Genomic DNA, 19864 nt, shown 5'->3' on the forward strand with positions numbered 1-19864 from the left:
CTGATGTAACACAAGAACAGAAAGGTAAAGCAAGTCCAGCAGAGCAGGTAGCAAATGGTTCAGGTTGGCAGGAGAGACTCACGGATCCGATGTTGGACAGGGTGAAGGTTCCACCCGTGAGGTCAGCAGGACCCAGCTGACCGGCAGCACCCAACGACTGCAGGCGGTTCAACTCCTGAGCAATATCAAAAATGCTGAGCAGCTGCACGTTCTTCACGTTAGGAACCAGTAAACCCTGGCTTGTGTCCATGGCGAGTCCAATGTTGTGAGCGGCCTGCAGACAAAAAAAAAACAAAAAAACAATCATCTGCACAGCAGCAGCCTGTAACATCACAGAAACAACTGGACTCCATGTTCAGACAACACACGTGATCAGCCACAGAGGCGCTGAGAGTTGGAGTTTCACTGAATTAACATGACTGCAATGAAGCCAGACACAGACAGTAGATTCCGTGGGGATCAGGTGGTTCGTGAGGAGCTCCGTGGGGATCAGGTGGTTCGTGAGGAGCTCCGTGGGGATCAGGTGGTTCATGTTACTGCAGATGGAGGGTCCAACACTGTCCAGGTGGTTCATGAGGAGCTCCGTGAGGATCAGGTGGTTCATGTTACTGCAGATGGAGGGTCCAACACTGTCCAACACTGTCCAGGTGGTTCATGAGGAGCTCCGTGAGGATCAGGTGGTTCATGTTACTGCAGATGGAGGGTCCAACACTGTCCAACACTGTCCAGGTGGTTCATGAGGTGCTCCGTGAGGATCAGGTGGTTCGTGAGGAGCTCCGTGAGGATCAGGTGGTTGATGTTACTGCAGATGGAGGGTCCAACACTGTCCAGGTGGTTCGTGAGGAGCTCCGTGAGGATCAGGTGGTTGATGTTACTGCAGATGGAGGGTCCAACACTGTCCAACACTGTCCAGGTGGTTCATGAGGTGCTCCGTGAGGATCAGGTGGTTCGTGAGGAGCTCCGTGAGGATCAGGTGGTTCATGAGGAGCTCCGTGAGGATCAGGTGGTTCATGTTACTGCAGATGGAGGGTCCAACACTGTCCAACACTGTCCAGGTGGTTCATGAGGTGCTCCGTGAGGATCAGGTGGTTGATGTTACTGCAGATGGAGGGTCCAACACTGTCCAGGTGGTTCGTGAAGAGCTCCGTGAGGATCAGGTGGTTGATGTTACTGCAGATGGAGGGTCCAACACTGTCCAACACTGTCCAGGTGGTTCGTGAGGAGCTCCGTGGGGATCAGGTGGTTCATGTTACTGCAGATGGAGGGTCCAACACTGTCCAAGCCTCAGCAAAGCCACCACCTCCACCAAAAACACGTGTGCACTACTGTCTTTTCTTACCTTGTAAGTGATATTCTGGCAGCTTTCATCCAATGTGGTGTTGAGGATTGGAAAATGCAGAAGGCCAAGAGAGGCAGCCTGAGACGATGAGAGCACAACTTTAATACCAATACGCCACCACTCAGCATCAGCGAAGGTGGGTCTGACACTCCACGACTGTACCTTGATGAAGAAGGGCATGTAGGTAAGTTTGACCCCACGACTTTCAGCCACAGCTCGAAGTTCAGCCCTCAGCCCTACGAGACGGCTTAGGTCAACCTCATCACAGTAACCAAAGTGAGGAATCTTCAGCGCAGCGCTCATGGCCTTCACCATGGCTTTGTGGAAGCCTGGAGACAGAAAACACACCACAGTCACAAACATGGCCCGTTTGAACCAGAAACCAAACCAGACCAGACAGGCAGGAACAAAAATGTTTAGAGAACAAACAAACAACATCAATGAACAACGGCACCTATGAACACATCACCAACGGCACCTGAATACTGCACCTACGACTGAACTCAAAGCTAGACTGCCTGATGTCTTAGCTTCATGTCAAATCAAATCAATTTTATTTATATAGCGCCAAATCACAACAAACAGTTGCCCCAAGGCACTTTATATTGTAAGGCAAAGCCATACGATAATTACGGAAAAACCCCAACGGTCAAAACGACCCCCTGTGAGCAAGCACTTGGCAACAGTGGGAAGGAAAAACTCCCTTTTAACAGGAAGAAACCTCCAGCAGAACCAGGCTCAGGGAGGGGCAGTCTTCTGCTCGGACTGGTTGGGGCTGAGGGAGAGAACCAGGAAAAAGACATGCTGTGGAGGGGAGCAGAGATCGATCACTAATGATTAAATGCAGAGTGGTGCATACAGAGCAAAAAGAGAAAGAAACACTCAGTGCATCATGGGAACCCCCCAGCAGTCTAAGTCTATAGCAGCATAACTAAGGGATGGTTCAGGGTCACCTGATCCAGCCCTAACTATAAGCTTTAGCAAAAAGGAAAGTTTTAAGCCTAATCTTAAAAGTAGAGAGGGTGTCTGTCTCCCTGATCTGAATTGGGAGCTGGTTCCACAGGAGAGGAGCCTGAAAGCTGAAGGCTCTGCCTCCCATTCTACTCTTACAAACCCTAGGAACTACAAGTAAGCCTGCAGTCTGAGAGCGAAGCGCTCTATTGGGGTGATATGGTACTATGATGTCCCTAAGATAAGATGGGACCTGATTATTCAAAACCTTATAAGTAAGAAGAAGAATTTTAAATTCTATTCTAGAATTAACAGGAAGCCAATGAAGAGAGGCCAATATGGGTGAGATATGCTCTCTCCTTCTAGTCCCCGTCAGTACTCTAGCTGCAGCATTTTGAATTAACTGAAGGCTTTTCAGGGAACTTTTAGGACAACCTGATAATGAATTACAATAGTCCAGCCTAGAGGAAATAAATGCATGAATTAGTTTTTCAGCATCACTCTGAGACAAGACCTTTCTGATTTTAGAGATATTGCGTAAATGCAAAAAAGCAGTCCTACATATTTGTTTAATATGCGCATTGAATGACATATGCTGATCAAAAATGACTCCAAGATTTCTCACAGTATTACTAGAGGCCAGGGCAATGCCATCCAGAGTAAGGATCTGGTTAGACACCATGTTTTTAAGATTTGTGGGGCCAAGTACAATAACTTCAGTTAACTTCAGTTTTATCTGAGTTTAAAAGAAGGAAATTAGAGGTCATCCATGTCTTTATGTCTGTAAGACAATCCTGCAGTTTAGCCATGTATATGTTTGGCAAATACCCAGTCAGTAGACAGTCTTGTGGATAGTTTAAACTCAGTGCTCAAAACTACACTCAACATGATTGCACCACCTTTGTTAAAACTATGCCCTAGGGCTGAAACGATTAATCGAGTGATTTGAATAATTCGATGAAAAAAATGTTCGAGGCAAATTCTTTGCCTTGAAGCTTCGTTTAAAGCTGTAGCACATATGCCAGGCCTGTAAGTGGCACTATAACGCTCCCACAAAAAACCGAGAAGACGACCGTAGAGCATGCCCATAACTAATGTAAGCGCTAATCAATGTAGCAGGCGATGCTACAAGTTTACAAAGCCACATGCTGAGTAAAATAAAGCCTTTTAGGAGAAAGGGTCTGTGGTGATCGTCTGAAACGTACTTATTATGCATTTAAAGTGAAGCAGTGTGTTTATATATATATTAAACGTGTTTTGCTCCACTGGCTGCTCTCCACCTCCGCAGATGAAGCCAAAGGAAGCGCACTTTAAATTAGTCATGTCATGGTTCTCAAGACCAGGCACCTATTTGGCTCTACTCTACTCTTTTCTACTCTCCTATTTTACTCTTCCTTTTTAGATATACCTTTGTATACTGGCATAGTTCCACCTTAGATTTGGAATATAATATATACCTTACTGAATTGTCATGTTTAAGTATTCAAAAAAAATGCCTATATTCAGATTTGATGAGAGTTTTTATCAACAGGCTGTAGAGTTAATTTATCAGTGCAGCTGTTGCCCTCCACAGCCATTTTTTTCAAAGGCTTTGTTGTTTGCCAAGTATCCACAGAAAACAAGGAATCTGACTTCAGTTTGAGCTGCTCTGTTTGGCATGTAGAAATATACACTAAATACTGAATAAATCACAGCAATAAAAAGTGCAAATGAAATGTCCGCAGAGCAGACTGGACAGAGCGCCTGGGCTTATGGTTTGGCAAAGCTCTAAAACTTAAAAATGTGAAAAAATAATTACCTGGGAAAACAGAGAGAGAGGGAACATCCTAAAGTTAAAAATCTGCATGATGGCACAGCGACACTGTGCCACTGCTAAGGGAGAGCCCTGCCACTACTGATACTGTTTAAAAATACAAAAGTACTTTTTTATCCGATTACTCGATTAATCGATAAAATAATCAATAGAATTCTCGATTCTAAAAATATTCGATAGCTGCAGCTCGACTATGTGCTCCCCAAAACAGTCACCTTGGTTCAATGATTTCTTGCATGACCTCAAGCATGAGGCTAGAGGTCCAGAATGGAAATGGCACAGTTCTAAATTAAAAGTATTCCACCTTGTAGCACCTATGAACATGTCACCAACGGCACCTATGAACACGTCACCTGTGAACATGTCGTCAACGACATCTATGAACATGGCACCTGTGAACATGTCGCCAACGGCACATGAACACGTCATCAACTGACCTGAACACGTCACCTACAAACACGTCGCCGACGGCACCTATGAACACGTCACCTACAAACACGTCGCCGACGGCACCTATGAACACGTCACCTACAAACACGTCGCCGACGGCACCTATGAACACGTCACCTACAAACACGTCGCCGACGGCACCTATGAACACGTCACCTACAAACACGTCGCCGACGGCACCTATGAACACGTCGCCTGTGAACATGTCACCAACGGCATCTATGAACACGTCGCCAACAGCACCTATGAACACGTCGCCTGTGAACATGTCGCCGACGGCATCTATGAACACGCCGCCTGTGAACATGTCGTTGACGGCACCTATGAACACGTCGCCTGTGAACATGTCGCCAACGGCATCTATGAACACGTCGCCGACGGCACCTATGAACACGTCGCCTGTGAACATGTCGCCAAAGGCATCTATGAACACGTCATCTATGAACACGTCGCCAACGGCTCCTGAACACGTCACCAACAGCACTTATGAACACGTCGCCAACGGCATACATGAACACGTTGCCAACGGCACCTGAACACGGCGCCAACGGCATCTATCAATACGTCATCTATGAACACGTCACTTGTGAACATGTCGCCAACGACATCTATGAACACGTCACTTGTGAACATGTCGCCAATGACATCTATGAACACGGCACCTGTGAACATGTCGCCAACGGCACATGAACACGTCATCACCGGCACCTATGAACACGGCACCTACGAACACGTCGCCAACGGCACCTATGAACACGTCACCTACGAACACGTCGCCGACGGCACCTATGAACACATCGCCTGTGAACATGTCGCCAACGACATCTATGAACACGTCATCTATGAACACGTCACCAACGGCTCCTGAACACGTCACCAACAGCACTTATGAAAACGTCACCAACGGCTCCTGAACACGTCACCAACGGCTCCTGAACACGTCACCAACAGCACTTATGAAAACGCCACCAACGGCTCCTGAACACGTCACCAACGGCTCCTGAACACGTCACCAACGGCTCCTGAACACGTCACCAACGGCTCCTGAACACGTCACCAACAGCACTTATGAAAACGTCACCAACGGCTCCTGAACACGTCACCAACAGCACTTATGAAAACGTCACCAACGGCTCCTGAACACGTCACCAACGGCTCCTGAACACGTCACCAACGGCTCCTGAACACGTCACCAACGGCTCCTGAACACGTCACCAACAGCACTTATGAAAACGTCACCAACAGCACTTATGAAAACGTCACCAACGGCTCCTGAACACGTCACCAACAGCACTTATGAAAACGTCACCAACGGCTCCTGAACACGTCACCAACAGCACACATGAACACGTCGCCAATGGCACCTGAACACGGCGCCAACGGCATCTATGAACACGTCATCTATGAACACGGCACCTGTGAACATGTCACCAACGGCACATGAACACGTCATCACCGGCACCTATGAACACGTCACCTACGAACACGTCGCCGACGGCACCTACGAACACGCCGTCGACGGCACCTATGAACACGTCGCCTGTGAACATGTCGCCGACGGCACCTATGAACACGTCGCCTGTGAACACTGCAACTATGAACACGGCGCCAACGGCTCCTGAACACGTCACCAACGGCTCCTGAACACGTCACCAACAGCACACATGAACACGTCGCCAACGGCATCTATGAACACGGCACCTGTGAACATGTCACCAACGGCACATGAACACGTCATCACCGGCACCTATGAACACGGCACCTATGAACACGTCGCCAACGGCACCTACGAACACGTCGCCAACGGCACCTACGAACACGTCGCCAACGGCACCTACGAACACGTCTCCAACGGCACCTACGAACACGTCGCCAACTACACCTGAACACGTCACCTACGAACACGTCGCCAACTGCACCTGAACACGTCACCTACGAACACGTCGCCAACTGCACTTGAACACGTCACCTACGAACACGTCGCCAACTGCACCTGAACACGTCACCTACGAACACGTCGCCAACGGCATCTATGAACACGTCACCTACGAACACGTCGCCAACGGCACCTGAACACGTCGCCAATGGCACCTATGAACATGTCATCAACGGCATCTATGAACACGGCACCTGTGAACATGTCGCCAACGGCTCCTGAACACGTCACCAACATCACTTATGAACACGTCACCTACAAACACGTCGCCAACGGCACCTACGAACACGTCACCTACAAACACGTCGCCAACGGCACCTATGAACACGTCACCTACGAACACGTCGCCAACGGCACCTACGAACACGTCACCAACAGCACACATGAACAAGTCGCCAACAGCACCTGAACACAGCGCCAACGGCATCTATGAACACGTCGTCTATGAATACATCATCTATGAACATGGCACCTGTGAACACGTCGCCAACGGCACCTGAACACGTCATCACCGGAACCTATGAACACGTCGCCAACGGCACCTGAACAGGTCATCACCGGAACCTATGAACACGTCGCCAACGGCATCTACGAACACGTCATCACCGGAACCTATGAACACGTCGCCAACGGCATCTACGAACACGTCACCTGTGAACACGTCGCCAACGACATCTACGAACACGTCACCTGTGAACACGTCGCCAACGACAGCTACGAACACGTCACCTGTGAACACGTCGCCAACGACAGCTACGAACACGTCACCTGTGAACACGTCGCCAACGACAGCTACGAACACGTCACCTGTGAACACGTCGCCAACGACACCTGAACACGTTGTCAATGGCACCTATAAACACGTCGCCAACGGCACCTACGAACACGTCACCTACGAACATGTCGCCAACTGCACCTGAACACGTCACCTACGAACACGTCGCCAACGGCATCTATGAACACGTCACCTACGAACACGTCGCCAACGGCACCTGAACACGTCACCTACGAACACGTCGCCAACGGCATCTATGAACACATCACCTACGAACACGTCGCCAACGACAGCTACGAACACGTCACCTGTGAACACGTCGCCAACAACACCTGAACACGTTGTCAATGGCACCTATAAACACGTCACCAACGGCACCTACGAACACGTCACCTACGAACATGTCGCCAACTGCACCTGAACATGTCTGTTGAGAGTCTGTTGCTCTATAAAAAAGCCCTCCGTAAAGCTAGGACATCTTTCTACTCATCACTAATTGAAGAAAATAAGAACAACCCCAGGTTTCTTTTCAGCACTGTAGCCAGGCTGACAAAGAGTCAGAGCTCTATTGAGCTGAGTATTCCATTATCTTTAACTAGTAATGAGTTCATGACTTTCTTTGCTAACAAAATTTTAACTATTAGAGAAAAAATTACTCATAACCATCCCAAAGACGTATCGTTATCTTTGGCTGCTTTCAGTGATGCCGGTATTTGGTTAGACTCTTTCTCTCCGATTGTTCTGTCTGAGTTATTTTCATTAGTTACTTCATCCAAACCATCAACATGTTTATTAGACCCCATTCCTACCAGGCTGCTCAAGGAAGCCCTACCATTATTTAATGCTTCAATCTTAAATATGATCAATCTATCTTTGTTAGTTGGCTATGTACCACAGGCTTTTAAGGTGGCAGTAATTAAACCATTACTTAAAAAGCCATCACTTGACCCAGCTATCTTAGCTAATTATAGGCCAATCTCCAACCTTCCTTTTCTCTCAAAAATTCTTGAAAGGGTAGTTGTAAAACAGCTAACTGATCATCTGCAGAGGAATGGTCTATTTGAAGAGTTTCAGTCAGGGTTTAGAATTCATCATAGTACAGAAACAGCATTAGTGAAGGTTACAAATGATCTTCTTATGGCCTCAGACAGTGGACTCATCTCTGTGCTTGTTCTGTTAGACCTCAGTGCTGCTTTTGATACTGTTGACCATAAAATTTTATTACAGAGATTAGAGCATGCCATAGGTATTAAAGGCACTGCGCTGCGGTGGTTTGAATCATATTTGTCTAATAGATTACAATTTGTTCATGTAAATGGGGAATCTTCTTCACAGACTAAAGTTAATTATGGAGTTCCACAAGGTTCTGTGCTAGGACCAATTTTATTCACTTTATATATGCTTCCCTTAGGCAGTATTATTAGACGGTATTGCTTAAATTTTCATTGTTACGCAGATGATACCCAGCTTTATCTATCCATGAAGCCAGAGGACACACACCAATTAGCTAAACTGCAGGATTGTCTTACAGACATAAAGACATGGATGACCTCTAATTTCCTGCTTTTAAACTCAGATAAAACTGAAGTTATTGTACTTGGCCCCACAAATCTTAGAAACATGGTGTCTAACCAGATCCTTACTCTGGATGGCATTACCCTGACCTCTAGTAATACTGTGAGAAATCTTGGAGTCATTTTTGATCAGGATATGTCATTCAAAGCGCATATTAAACAAATATGTAGGACTGCTTTTTTGCATTTACGCAATATCTCTAAAATCAGAAAGGTCTTGTCTCAGAGTGATGCTGAAAAACTAATTCATGCATTTATTTCCTCTAGGCTGGACTATTGTAATTCATTATTATCAGGTTGTCCTAAAAGTTCCCTAAAAAGCCTTCAGTTAATTCAAAATGCTGCAGCTAGAGTGCTGACGGGGACTAGAAGGAGAGAGCATATCTCACCCATATTGGCCTCTCTTCATTGGCTTCCTGTTAATTCTAGAATAGAATTTAAAATTCTTCTTCTTACTTATAAGGTTTTGAATAATCAGGTCCCATCTTATCTTAGGGACCTCGTAGTACCATATCACCCCAATAGAGCGCTTCGCTCTCAGACTGCAGGCTTACTTGTAGTTCCTAGGGTTTGTAAGAGTAGAATGGGAGGCAGAGCCTTCAGCTTTCAGGCTCCTCTCCTGTGGAACCAGCTCCCAATTCAGATCAGGGAGACAGACACCCTCTCTACTTTTAAGATTAGGCTTAAAACTTTCCTTTTTGCTAAAGCTTATAGTTAGGGCTGGATCAGGTGACCCTGAACCATCCCTTAGTTATGCTGCTATAGACGTAGACTGCTGGGGGGTTCCCATGATGCACTGTTTTCTTTCTCTTTTTGCTCTGTATGCACCACTCTGCATTTAATCATTAGTGATCGATCTCTGCTCCCCTCCACAGCATATCTTTTTCCTGGTTCTCTCCCTCAGCCCCAACCAGTCCCAGCAGAAGACTGCCCCTCCCTGAGCCTGGTTCTGCTGGAGGTTTCTTCCTGTTAAAAGGGAGTTTTTCCTTCCCACTGTAGCCAAGTGCTTGCTCACAGGGGGTCGTTTTGACCGTTGGGGTTTTACATCATTATTGTATGGCCTTGCCTTACAATATAAAGCGCCTTGGGGCAACTGTTTGTTGTGATTTGGCGCTATATAAAAAAAAATTGATTGATTGATTGATTGATGTCACCTACAAACATGTCGCCAACTGCACCTGAACATGTCACCTACAAACATGTCGCCAACGGCATCTATGAACATGTCACCATCCAGCAAGGTGAACTCTGACCTTTCAGGGGTTCTGTGACATCTTTTCCAGTAAACACAGGTCTTGGTGCAGCAGGTGGAGGTTTGACAGCTGCTGGCATGGCCACAGGCTTGGCAGCAGCCGCAGAAGGAGGAGGCGGAGAAGGAGGAGGAGAAGGAGACTGGACCTCCTGGGTGGGAGTTGGAGGTAGGATGGCTCCGGTCTGCTTGGCCAGGAAGCTGAGAATGTCCTCTTTCAGGATGCGCCCGTCCCTCCCTGTGCCAACCACCTCGCTCAGCTTGATCTGAGAGGTCACAAATCACAGGCCTCCTGGATTCATGGTACTTCTGCAGAAACCTGAATTATCCATTGCTTGCTTCCTGCAGCTCATTCTCCATCGTCACAGCCTGGATGAGGTTTAAAGCTCACTCTCTGAGTCACGTATCCTCAACAGAGTTTACTCTAAACCACTCAGACAAATTCTAAATTAGCACCATTAGATACATGGGATCACTAAATATTCTATTTTAACAATGTGTCAAAAATCCAAAATATCACATTTACAGTTTCAAAATTACAGACATTTTCATCCACAGCCCTCCATGTTCACAGCCTAAATGGGTCCATGTGATACATGTGTTGGAAACCTTGAATTAAACTGAAAGCTGACGTTACAAAAACATGTAGTGTTTGATTTAAAGGAATTAACTCTGGCTATTGTTTCAAATCCCACTTCCTACATTGTTCTCCATGGCGAGGCGCCTGACGGAGGGCGTGGCCTGGGTCTTGTGTCCTTTGATCTCCTGGTGGGTGTGTTCTTCTCGCACCATGGCGGGTGTCTCCACCACATCCTCCTCCTGGATCAGCTCTGCACACAAAGGAACAGCTGAATGTAATCCATCGCCATGACAAGTGCACAGGATCTGTGTCATTTCCAACCTGAAGTGGAATCTGTCTCAATGTCGACCAGCGGCTTGCCCACTAAGGCGATGGCGTCCGTGTCGTAGTAGAGCTTTCGAATGATGCCGTCGTAGCGGCTGGTGATGGTGACTGAGGCCTTGTCGCTCTGAACCTCACAGATGCTGTCAAACTGTGAAACTTTATCTCCTTCCTTTACATACCTGCACAGAAAACATGCTTTACTGAAGTTTATCATTTTTACAATTAGTCAGTTAATAAACGTTACAAAGTCTGACCAGATTAAACCACATTAAATTGGTTTTACCAGTTTGCTTCCTTCGTCTCTAATTTCTAGTAAATCAGGTTAAATTCATTTTAAACATTTTGGTTTGGAGCAGATAATTACCACCTGTAATCTGATTTAATGGTGTTCACTGAAAAGGATTTTATCCACTCAGTTCAACGACTTAATATCTGACAAACAAAAACTGGATAAATCACATCTGATAAGACGGAACAAATCAAACTTCAGTGTTTTCCTGATTAAATGACTCAGTGATCACAAAAGTTGATTTTTCTGTCACTTCAGCTTTCAAATCTCTTTCAGGTGTCACAGTTTAGTGGATTTGATTTTGGAAGGTTGTTGTAATTACTATGATTATTACGACTCGAGCTCTTGGCCTCTCCGGGAACCATCACCTGATTGTGGTGGAGAGGTTTGTGTGCCCCTATGAACCAGAGAGCTGTGCTGTCTGGAGCCGTCATGCTCCTGGTCGGCAAACTGGTCTCAGTCGATGGGCCAGACTAAGAATGGTTCACAATGACCCAATGAAAAACGAGGCAGAGGAAACGTGACCCGGCCAGGAGGCAAGCACCTGGTGGCTGTGCTTGCCACAGAGCCCAGCTGGGCACAACCCGAAAAGGCAACGTGGACATTCCATCTCCACCCTGTGGGTTCACCACCCGCAGAGGGAGCCGCTGGGGTCAGGTGCGCTGTCCCATGGGTGGAGGTGAAAGTTGAGGGCGTCGGAGGCTAGCTCTGGGGGTGTGGAACGTTGCCTCGCTGTGGGGGAAGGAGCATGGTGTAGGAGGTGGAGCAATACCACTTGTATCTGGTGGGCATCACCTCCACACACAGTCTCAGCTCCAGGACCACTCTCTTTGATTGGGAATCGATGTTATTCTTCTCTGGAGTTGCCCAGGATGTGAGGCGCCGGGCGCGTTTGGGATACTCACGAGCCCCTGGTTGAGTGTCACAACTTTGGGTTTACCCCAGGAGATGAGAGGGTCACCTCCCTGCACCTACAAGCTGTGGTGATGGGGGGGCACTCCGACTGTTGTTTGTGCGTATGCACCAAACAGCAGTTTGGAGTATTCGGCTTTTTTTGCAGTCCCTGAATGGACTCCTGTATAGAGCTCCAGTGGGGGACTCCACTGTTTGGCTGGGGGAAGTACAACCCCTGGCAAAAATGATGGAATCACCGGCCTCGGAGGATGTTCATTCAGTTGTTTAATTTTGTAGAAAAAAAGCAGATCACAGACATGACACAAAACTAAAGTCATTTCAAATGGCAACTTTATGGCTTTAAGAAACACTATAAGAAATCAAGAAAAAAAATTGTGGCAGTCAGTAACGGTTACTTTTTTAGATCAAGCAGAGGGAAAAAAATATGGACTCACTCAATTCTGAGGAATAAATTATGGAATCACCCTGTAAATTTTCATCCCCAAAACTAACACCTGCATCAAATCAGATCTGCTCGTTAGTCTGCATCTAAAAAGGAGTGATCACATCTTGGAGAGCTGTTGCACCAAGTGGACTGACATGAATAATGGCTCCAACACGAGAGATGTCAATTGAAACAAAGGAGAGGATTATCAAACTCTTAAAAGAGGGTAAATCATCACGCAACGTTGCAAAAGATGTTGGTTGTTCACAGTCAGCTGTGTCTAAACTCTGGACCAAATACAAACAACATGGGAAGGTTGTTAAAGGCAAACATACTGGTAGACCAGGGAAGACATCAAAGCATCAAGACAGAAAATTTAAAGCAATATGTCTCAAAAATCGAAAAATGTACAACAAATGAGGAACGAATGGGAGGAAACTGGAGTCAACGTCTGTGACCGAACTATAAGAAACCGCCTAAAGGAAATGGGATTTACATACAGAAAAGCTAAACGAAAGCCATCATTAACACCTAAACAGAAAAAAACAAGGTTACAATGGGCTAAGGAAAAGCAATCGTGGACTGTGGATGACTGGATGAAAGTCATATTCAGTGATGAATCTCGAATCTGCATTGGGCAAGGTGATGATGCTGGAACTTTTGTTTGGTGCCGTTCCAATGAGATTTATAAAGATGACTGCCTGAAGAGAACATGTAAATTTCCACAGTCATATGGGGCTGCATGTCAGGTAAAGGCACTGGGGAGAAGGCTGTCATTACATCATCAATAAATGCACAAGTTTACATTGATATTTTGGACAATTGAAAGGATGTTTGGGGATGATGAAATCATTTTTCAAGATGATAATGCATCTTGCCATAGAGCAAAAACTGTGAAAACATTCCTTGCAAAAAGACACATAGGGTCAATGTCATGGCCTGCAAATAGTCCAGATCTTAATCCAATTGAAAATCTTTGGTAGAAGTTGAAGAAAATGGTCCATGACAAGGCTCCAACCTGCAAAGCTGATCTGGCAACAGCAATCAGAGAAAGTTGGAGCCAGATTGATGAAGAGTACTGTTTGTCACTCATTAAGTCCATGCCTCAGAGACTGCAAGCTGTTATAAAAGCCAGAGGTGGTGCAACAAAATACTAGTGATGTGTTGGAGCGTTCTTTTGTTTTTCATGATTCCATAATTTATTCCTCAGAATTGAGTGATTCCATATTTTTTTTCCTCTGCTTGGTCTAAAAAAGTAACCGTTACTGACTGCCACAATTTTTTTTCCTGATTTCTTATAGTGTTTCTTAAAGCCAGAAAGTTGCCATTTGAAATGACTTTAGTTTTGTGTCATGTCTGTGATCTGCTTTTTTTCTACAAAATTAAACAACTGAATGAACATCCTCTGAGGCCGGTGATTCCATCATTTTTGTGAGGGGTTGGATTCCAGAAAGGGCCAAGAGGGGGCAGGCTTTCTTTGGAGCCACTGACTCCAGCAGGTGACTTCAATGATGAACTTGGCCCATCTGCTCAAAGTGAAGTTCATCCCCCTCAGCAACCAGAGGAGCTTCTTCAGACACAGACTGCTCCTTCCCAAGTGCAGGACCAACAGACTGAAAAACTCCTTTGTCCCTCAGGCCATCAGACTGTACAACTCCTCACTCAGGGGGAGGAGGAGCAACAGGAAGACAGAGGACAGGAAGGAGAGCAACAGTAGTAGCCAGTAAACCACTATTGATCATTATTATCACTTTACTGGGGCGTTGCTGGGCCGGTATCGTAGATTTATGTCGACGCTATCTGGCTATACCCACCCGCTGTGCGTAAACAACTGACATCATAACGCGCGCGCAGCCCAAGAACTGTCCGCAGAGGGGTGGGAGGGAACAAACTGTCCGCAGAGGAAAAGATGAAAACGTGAGAAGTGTGTTTTGGTCCCAATATGGATATTCTGGATGATTTTCTCATGGATAGTATGACAATGAACAGCAGCTAAAGCAGCCAGCTTGATGAGGACGCACTGCCAAATTTGGACAGCAGCGCACGCACCAGCCGACAAGCCAGAAGTGAGCCAACTTTTTATGTACGCGTTACGTGTTGTGGATCTCAGTAAAAAGTGATAATAATGCAAAGAACATGCTGTTGTTGTGCGGTATGCATTTTCTGAGTTCCTCCGTTCACGCCAAGTCGCCCAAAATGACAGAGGGTGAATATCTGTCATACCGCACAACAACAGCATGTTATTGTATTAGTATGGCTGGTATTTATATTTGTGTATTTATATTTACAAACTGATTTTTACTTTCACTTTTGATTCTCTGTGTGCTTCTTACCCCCCTGAAATCTCAATTTCCCTGAGAGAGTCCTCCCAAGGAGTTAATAAAATTTTACCTAACCTAATCTACAGGAACCAATACAAACATTTTAAGTTTACAGTATGTGTTTAACTGCTAAATAAACTTATTGTTATTATTTGATGTACATACCACTCTTTCACAGTCACCTCCATGATTCCTTCCCCGATATCGGAGAGTTTGAACTGGACGATGGGTCCGCGGCTGGCTGCAGGAATAAACACCTCATTATCATCAAAAAGAATGAGAGTTTTTTGGCAGGTTAAGTTGTTCATCAGTGTGACGGCCTGTGGAAAGAAACTGTTCCTGTGTCTGGTTGTTCTGATGTACAGAACTCTGTAACGTCGACCAGAGGGGAGGAGTTTAAACAGGGTGTGTCCAGGGTGGGAGGGGTCTGCAGAGATGTTACCAACTGGCCTCCTGGTCCTGGACCGGTGTAAGTCCTGGATGGAGGGCAGGCTGGCTCCAATGGGTTTTTTTTCTGTGCCTGTCATGTTTGGAGGCAGAGGGAAACCAAACAGAGATGGAGATGCAAAGGACAGACTGAATGATGGACAGACAGAATGATGGATGTGTAGAGGATGATGAGCAGTTCCTGGGGCAGGTTGAACTTCCTGAGCTATCTGAGGAAGTACATCCTCTGCTGTGCCTTTTTTCTGATGGAGTCTATGTGGGAGGTCTACTTCAGATCCTGGGAGATGGTGGATCCCAGGAACTGGAAAGTGTCCACAGTAGACAGTGTTGTTGAGGATGGAGAAAAAGGGAGCGATGGTGGGTTCTTCCTGAAAGCCACTATCATCTCTACAGTCTTGGTAAGCTAAAAATGAAACCTGAACTTTAACATCAAGTATTATATATTTTTAAAAGATGAAAAAACATCAGTAAATGTGGCACTGAGACATTTGCCATTTGCTGTTTCGCAGTTGTGAATCTCACGCTGTCTCACGGTCTGTGACTTTCGTGAGAGGTCGGTTTCAGCAGAGTTCTGGTTTAGGGCACAATGTAAACACACCTCATGAAGTGTGGACAACAAGAGAACATCGGTGCTGCACCTCTTCTAGATAACCCTCTGAACTTTAAAGAACGTGACAGAATCATCAATCGCTCGTGAACCCGCTGAATCAGCACTATCCACAACCTCGCTAGCCACTGTTTACATTGCTTTGAAACACCGGAACTCTGCTGGTGCTGCAGTGCATTCTGGGAAGTGCAGGGGGTTTATGAGAAATGTTAAAGTACTAAATTCTTCACCAAACAACAGCTTCACCTGGAGGGGAAAAGTCTGGATTTTAATGGTGCTGTGCACTCAGACCACAGTGTGGTGATCTATTTATTTTAAATCTGTTAAATGATGATGTAATCACACAGGCCAATATCACTATTATGAGCAAGATGATTAACAGTCTCAGCTGGGACCACAGAAATGTCACACCTCTTTAGACTGGTGTCTGTCCAGGTGGAGTGACTTGTTAGTTATAAACACTGTCATGATGATGTGTAAAGGAGAGAGCAGGAGAGAGCATATCTCACCCATATTGGCCTCTCTTCATTGGCTTCCTGTTAATTCTAGAATAGAATTTAAAATTCTTCTTCTTACTTATAAGGTTTTGAATAATCAGGTCCCATCTTATCTTAGGGACCTCATAGTACCATATCACCCCAATAGAGCGCTTCGCTCTCAGACTGCAGGCTTACTTGTAGTTCCTAGGGTTTGTAAGAGTAGAATGGGAGGCAGAGCCTTCAGCTTTCAGGCTCCTCTCCTGTGGAACCAGCTCCCAATTCAGATCAGGGAGACAGACACCCTCTCTACTTTTAAGATTAGGCTTAAAACTTTCCTTTTTGCTAAAGCTTATAGTTAGGGCTGGATCAGGTGACCCTGAACCATCCCTTAGTTATGCTGCTATAGACTTAGACTGCTGGGGGGTTCCCATGATGCACTGAGTGTTTCTTTCTCTTTTTGCTCTGTATGCACCACTCTGCATTTAATCATTAGTGATCGATCTCTGCTCCCCTCCACAGCATGTCTTTTTCCTGGTTCTCTCCCTCAGCCCCAACCAGTCCCAGCAGAAGACTGCCCCTCCCTGAGCCTGGTTCTGCTGGAGGTTTCTTCCTGTTAAAAGGGAGTTTTTCCTTCTCACTGTAGCCAAGTGCTTGCTCACAGGGGGTCGTTTTGACCGTTGGGGTTTTACATAATTATTGTATGGCCTTGCCTTACAATATAAATCGCCTTGGGGCAACTGTTTGTTGTGATTTGGCGCTATATAAAAAAATTGATTGATTGATTGATTGATTAAAGTGTGAACAGTGGAGGGGGTGGGGGGGCGTCTACCTGTGCTGTGACCAGGCTCTGAGACAGTGACTGTGGAGCTGTGGGACATGTGGGACCTTGGTGTGGACTCACCTACAGCCGTGTGTATCAAGTGGCTGCTGAACACTTGAATGTCTCTGCCACATCTGTATGGCTGCGTCTGTCTCCTTCTGTCCAACCCCAAACTGTGCAGCTGGAAACAGCACTGGCGATACTGTGGACACAGCTGAGACACACCAAACACTACGTCAGCAAACTCCAGCCAGCTCGGTCCACTTTCATGCATTTCCTTCAGTGTGCTGTGACAGTGGACCCTGGGGGCTTCAGGTGTCAGGGACTCAGCGCTCTCCTAGACCGAACACTCCTCTGCAGAAGTCTGGCCATCACTGTGTGTCATGTCGGAGCGTTAGCAGCGATTAACAGATTATCGCCTCCTTTCTGCTTCAAACTGACTTCAGAATGATTTAAGAGGTTTTACTTTGTCATGATGGTTAATAATCACATTATTCCCTTTGATTGCACTGGGTGAAGAAACTCTGTCTTAGACAAGCTGCTGTGGTCCCAAATGATACATGCGCAGCAAAGGCAAAGCGGACCAATTTTTTAGGTGGGACCATTCAGTCTGTGACACCGGGTCGGTCCTCCTTTAGCCTTCAGAACTGCCTTAATTTTTGGTGCCATAGATTCAACAACATGTTGGAAACATTCCTGAGACAGTGGTCCATATTGACATATTGCATCGTTCAGCCGGTCTGTCCGTTCTCCTCTGACATTAACAAGGCATTTTCATCCACACAGCTGCTGCTCACTGGATATCTTCTCTTTTTGGGTCCATTCTCTGTAAACCCTAGAGATGATTGTGGGTGTAAATCCCAGTAGATCAGCAGTTTCTGAAACACTCAAAGCAGCCCGCCTGGCAGCAACAGCCATGCCACGTTCAAAGTCACTTAAATCCCCTTTACTTCCTCATTCTGATGCTCGGTTTGAACTTCAGCAAGTCGTCTTCACCACGTCTAGTTGACTAAATGCAGTGAGTTGCTGCCATGTGACTGGCTGATTAGCGACGTGTTAACAAGCAACCGAACATGTGTACCTAATAAAGTAGCCTGTGAGTGTATTTTCCCCTGAATTCTCCTAATTTCATACAAAACCTGTATTTAAAGATGTTAAACTCCATTTTACTATTTAGAAGAGTGACCTAGCTCAGCAGTAAATATGATTCTGGAGGCGGTGACTGCTGAGGAGTCATCCAGTGCATGGCAGAGCCCAAGCTCAAATGTGAGGCTCCTCATGCTGTTGGATACCACAAACTTCGGTCCTCTCTGAGATGGGCCCTCTTCCACAGCTGAGGAGCTTTGAGGTCCACAGAGCTGAAAGTGGACAGATCTTTGGGGTGGACACACCTACTTTTGGTTTGGATGCTGCAACAGTGGATGGGATGTGACAGGTGCTATGGTGGACATCATGCATGTTCTGAGGTTCAGACTGTGCATGTGTGTGAGAGCACGTGTGGTGAGAAATGTTGGAACATGGTGAATAGTGGTCTGGTGAGGTGTGACAGGAGACCCTTTTCACTGCTGCACAGCCGCTTGGATTAGCTCTTGAACAGAAACCGTGCTGGACAGGTTGGATGAAGACGTTTTACAAACTGGGGTAGACCATGACGATGAAGAAATTGTACAAAACAGAGGAGCAGTATCAGTTGTTTGGAGGTTTTTCAGTTTTAAAAGTTCAACATGGACCAACCGATGATTTACTGCAAATGTTAAGCTAAAGTTGTTGGAGGAGGCAACACAAGCAATTTTTTGCCCCACCGAAACTGAAAGGAATGAAATGCCAAGAATGCTGATGAATTATTCTAAAAGACACCTCCTTTATTTACTATCAGGTATTTATGAGAAAACATCCAGACTTTTTTTCCCAGTTGATATCACTGACATATCGAATCATCTTTTTGAAACAAGACACGTATATTTCTATTGCTATTTCTCGAAGAATGTCATTTTGCAACTGGTGAGCCAGCTGGGTTGGGACCACTTTTTTTTCACGTTTTTATTCTCGACTATCCTTTCAGACAGTGTGACGTCAGCAGCTACGGCTACATGCTAAACGTTTAACTTCATTCAATCTGTTAGCATTACCATAAAACTGAGCACAAATGCACGCTAACAGCAATCGGCTCACGCACGCGCAAAGACACATTAAAAGCTTTTCTTGATAACTTCGTCTTTGTCACTATTTTAATTTCGGCGTTTGTTTGTTTGTTTTCTCACCAGCCTTCTGACGACAGAGAAACCTTTGGTCAACGCCGCCATCTTTCCTTTAGTCACGCCCCTCTCTCCAGCCAATCACTGATCGTTATTTTCCTTCTTCTTCTCCTGTTGCCCACAGCCGGTGTTCTGTCTGATCAGCGGGTCGCTCATTGGCGTAAACCCTCCGTACAATCCGCAAGATATGTTCTAAAATTGTTGAGTTAAGCAGTAGTGCTTAATTCATATACAAACGTTCATACTTTCTTAGTGAATTTACCATTCCTTCTTTCATGTCCTTTTTCAACTCTGCGTTTTCTTTTGTTTCACTTAG

The 19864-nt window shown here is 45.9% G+C and overlaps 1 protein-coding gene across 1 annotated transcript in view; it reads right to left on the minus strand.

The window, feature by feature from the left end:
- dbt (dihydrolipoamide branched chain transacylase E2) overlaps positions 1-19620 on the minus strand; it is a 30894-nt gene extending 11274 nt beyond the window's left edge. The window contains exons 1-9 of the mRNA XM_034179290.1: positions 19555-19620; positions 17375-17507; positions 15106-15181; positions 10989-11170; positions 10790-10917; positions 10092-10353; positions 1502-1668; positions 1340-1417; positions 83-274 (exon numbers count right to left, since the gene is read on the minus strand). Coding sequence (XP_034035181.1) covers positions 83-274; positions 1340-1417; positions 1502-1668; positions 10092-10353; positions 10790-10917; positions 10989-11170; positions 15106-15181; positions 17375-17507; positions 19555-19596 — 1260 coding nt within the window. The 5' untranslated portion in view covers positions 19597-19620. The remainder of the gene's footprint in view (positions 1-82; positions 275-1339; positions 1418-1501; positions 1669-10091; positions 10354-10789; positions 10918-10988; positions 11171-15105; positions 15182-17374; positions 17508-19554) is intronic.
- Positions 19621-19864: the final 244 nt, after the last annotated feature.

Source organism: Thalassophryne amazonica, chromosome 10, assembly GCF_902500255.1.
Source record: "Thalassophryne amazonica chromosome 10, fThaAma1.1, whole genome shotgun sequence".
Lineage (NCBI taxonomy): Eukaryota > Metazoa > Chordata > Actinopteri > Batrachoidiformes > Batrachoididae > Thalassophryne > Thalassophryne amazonica.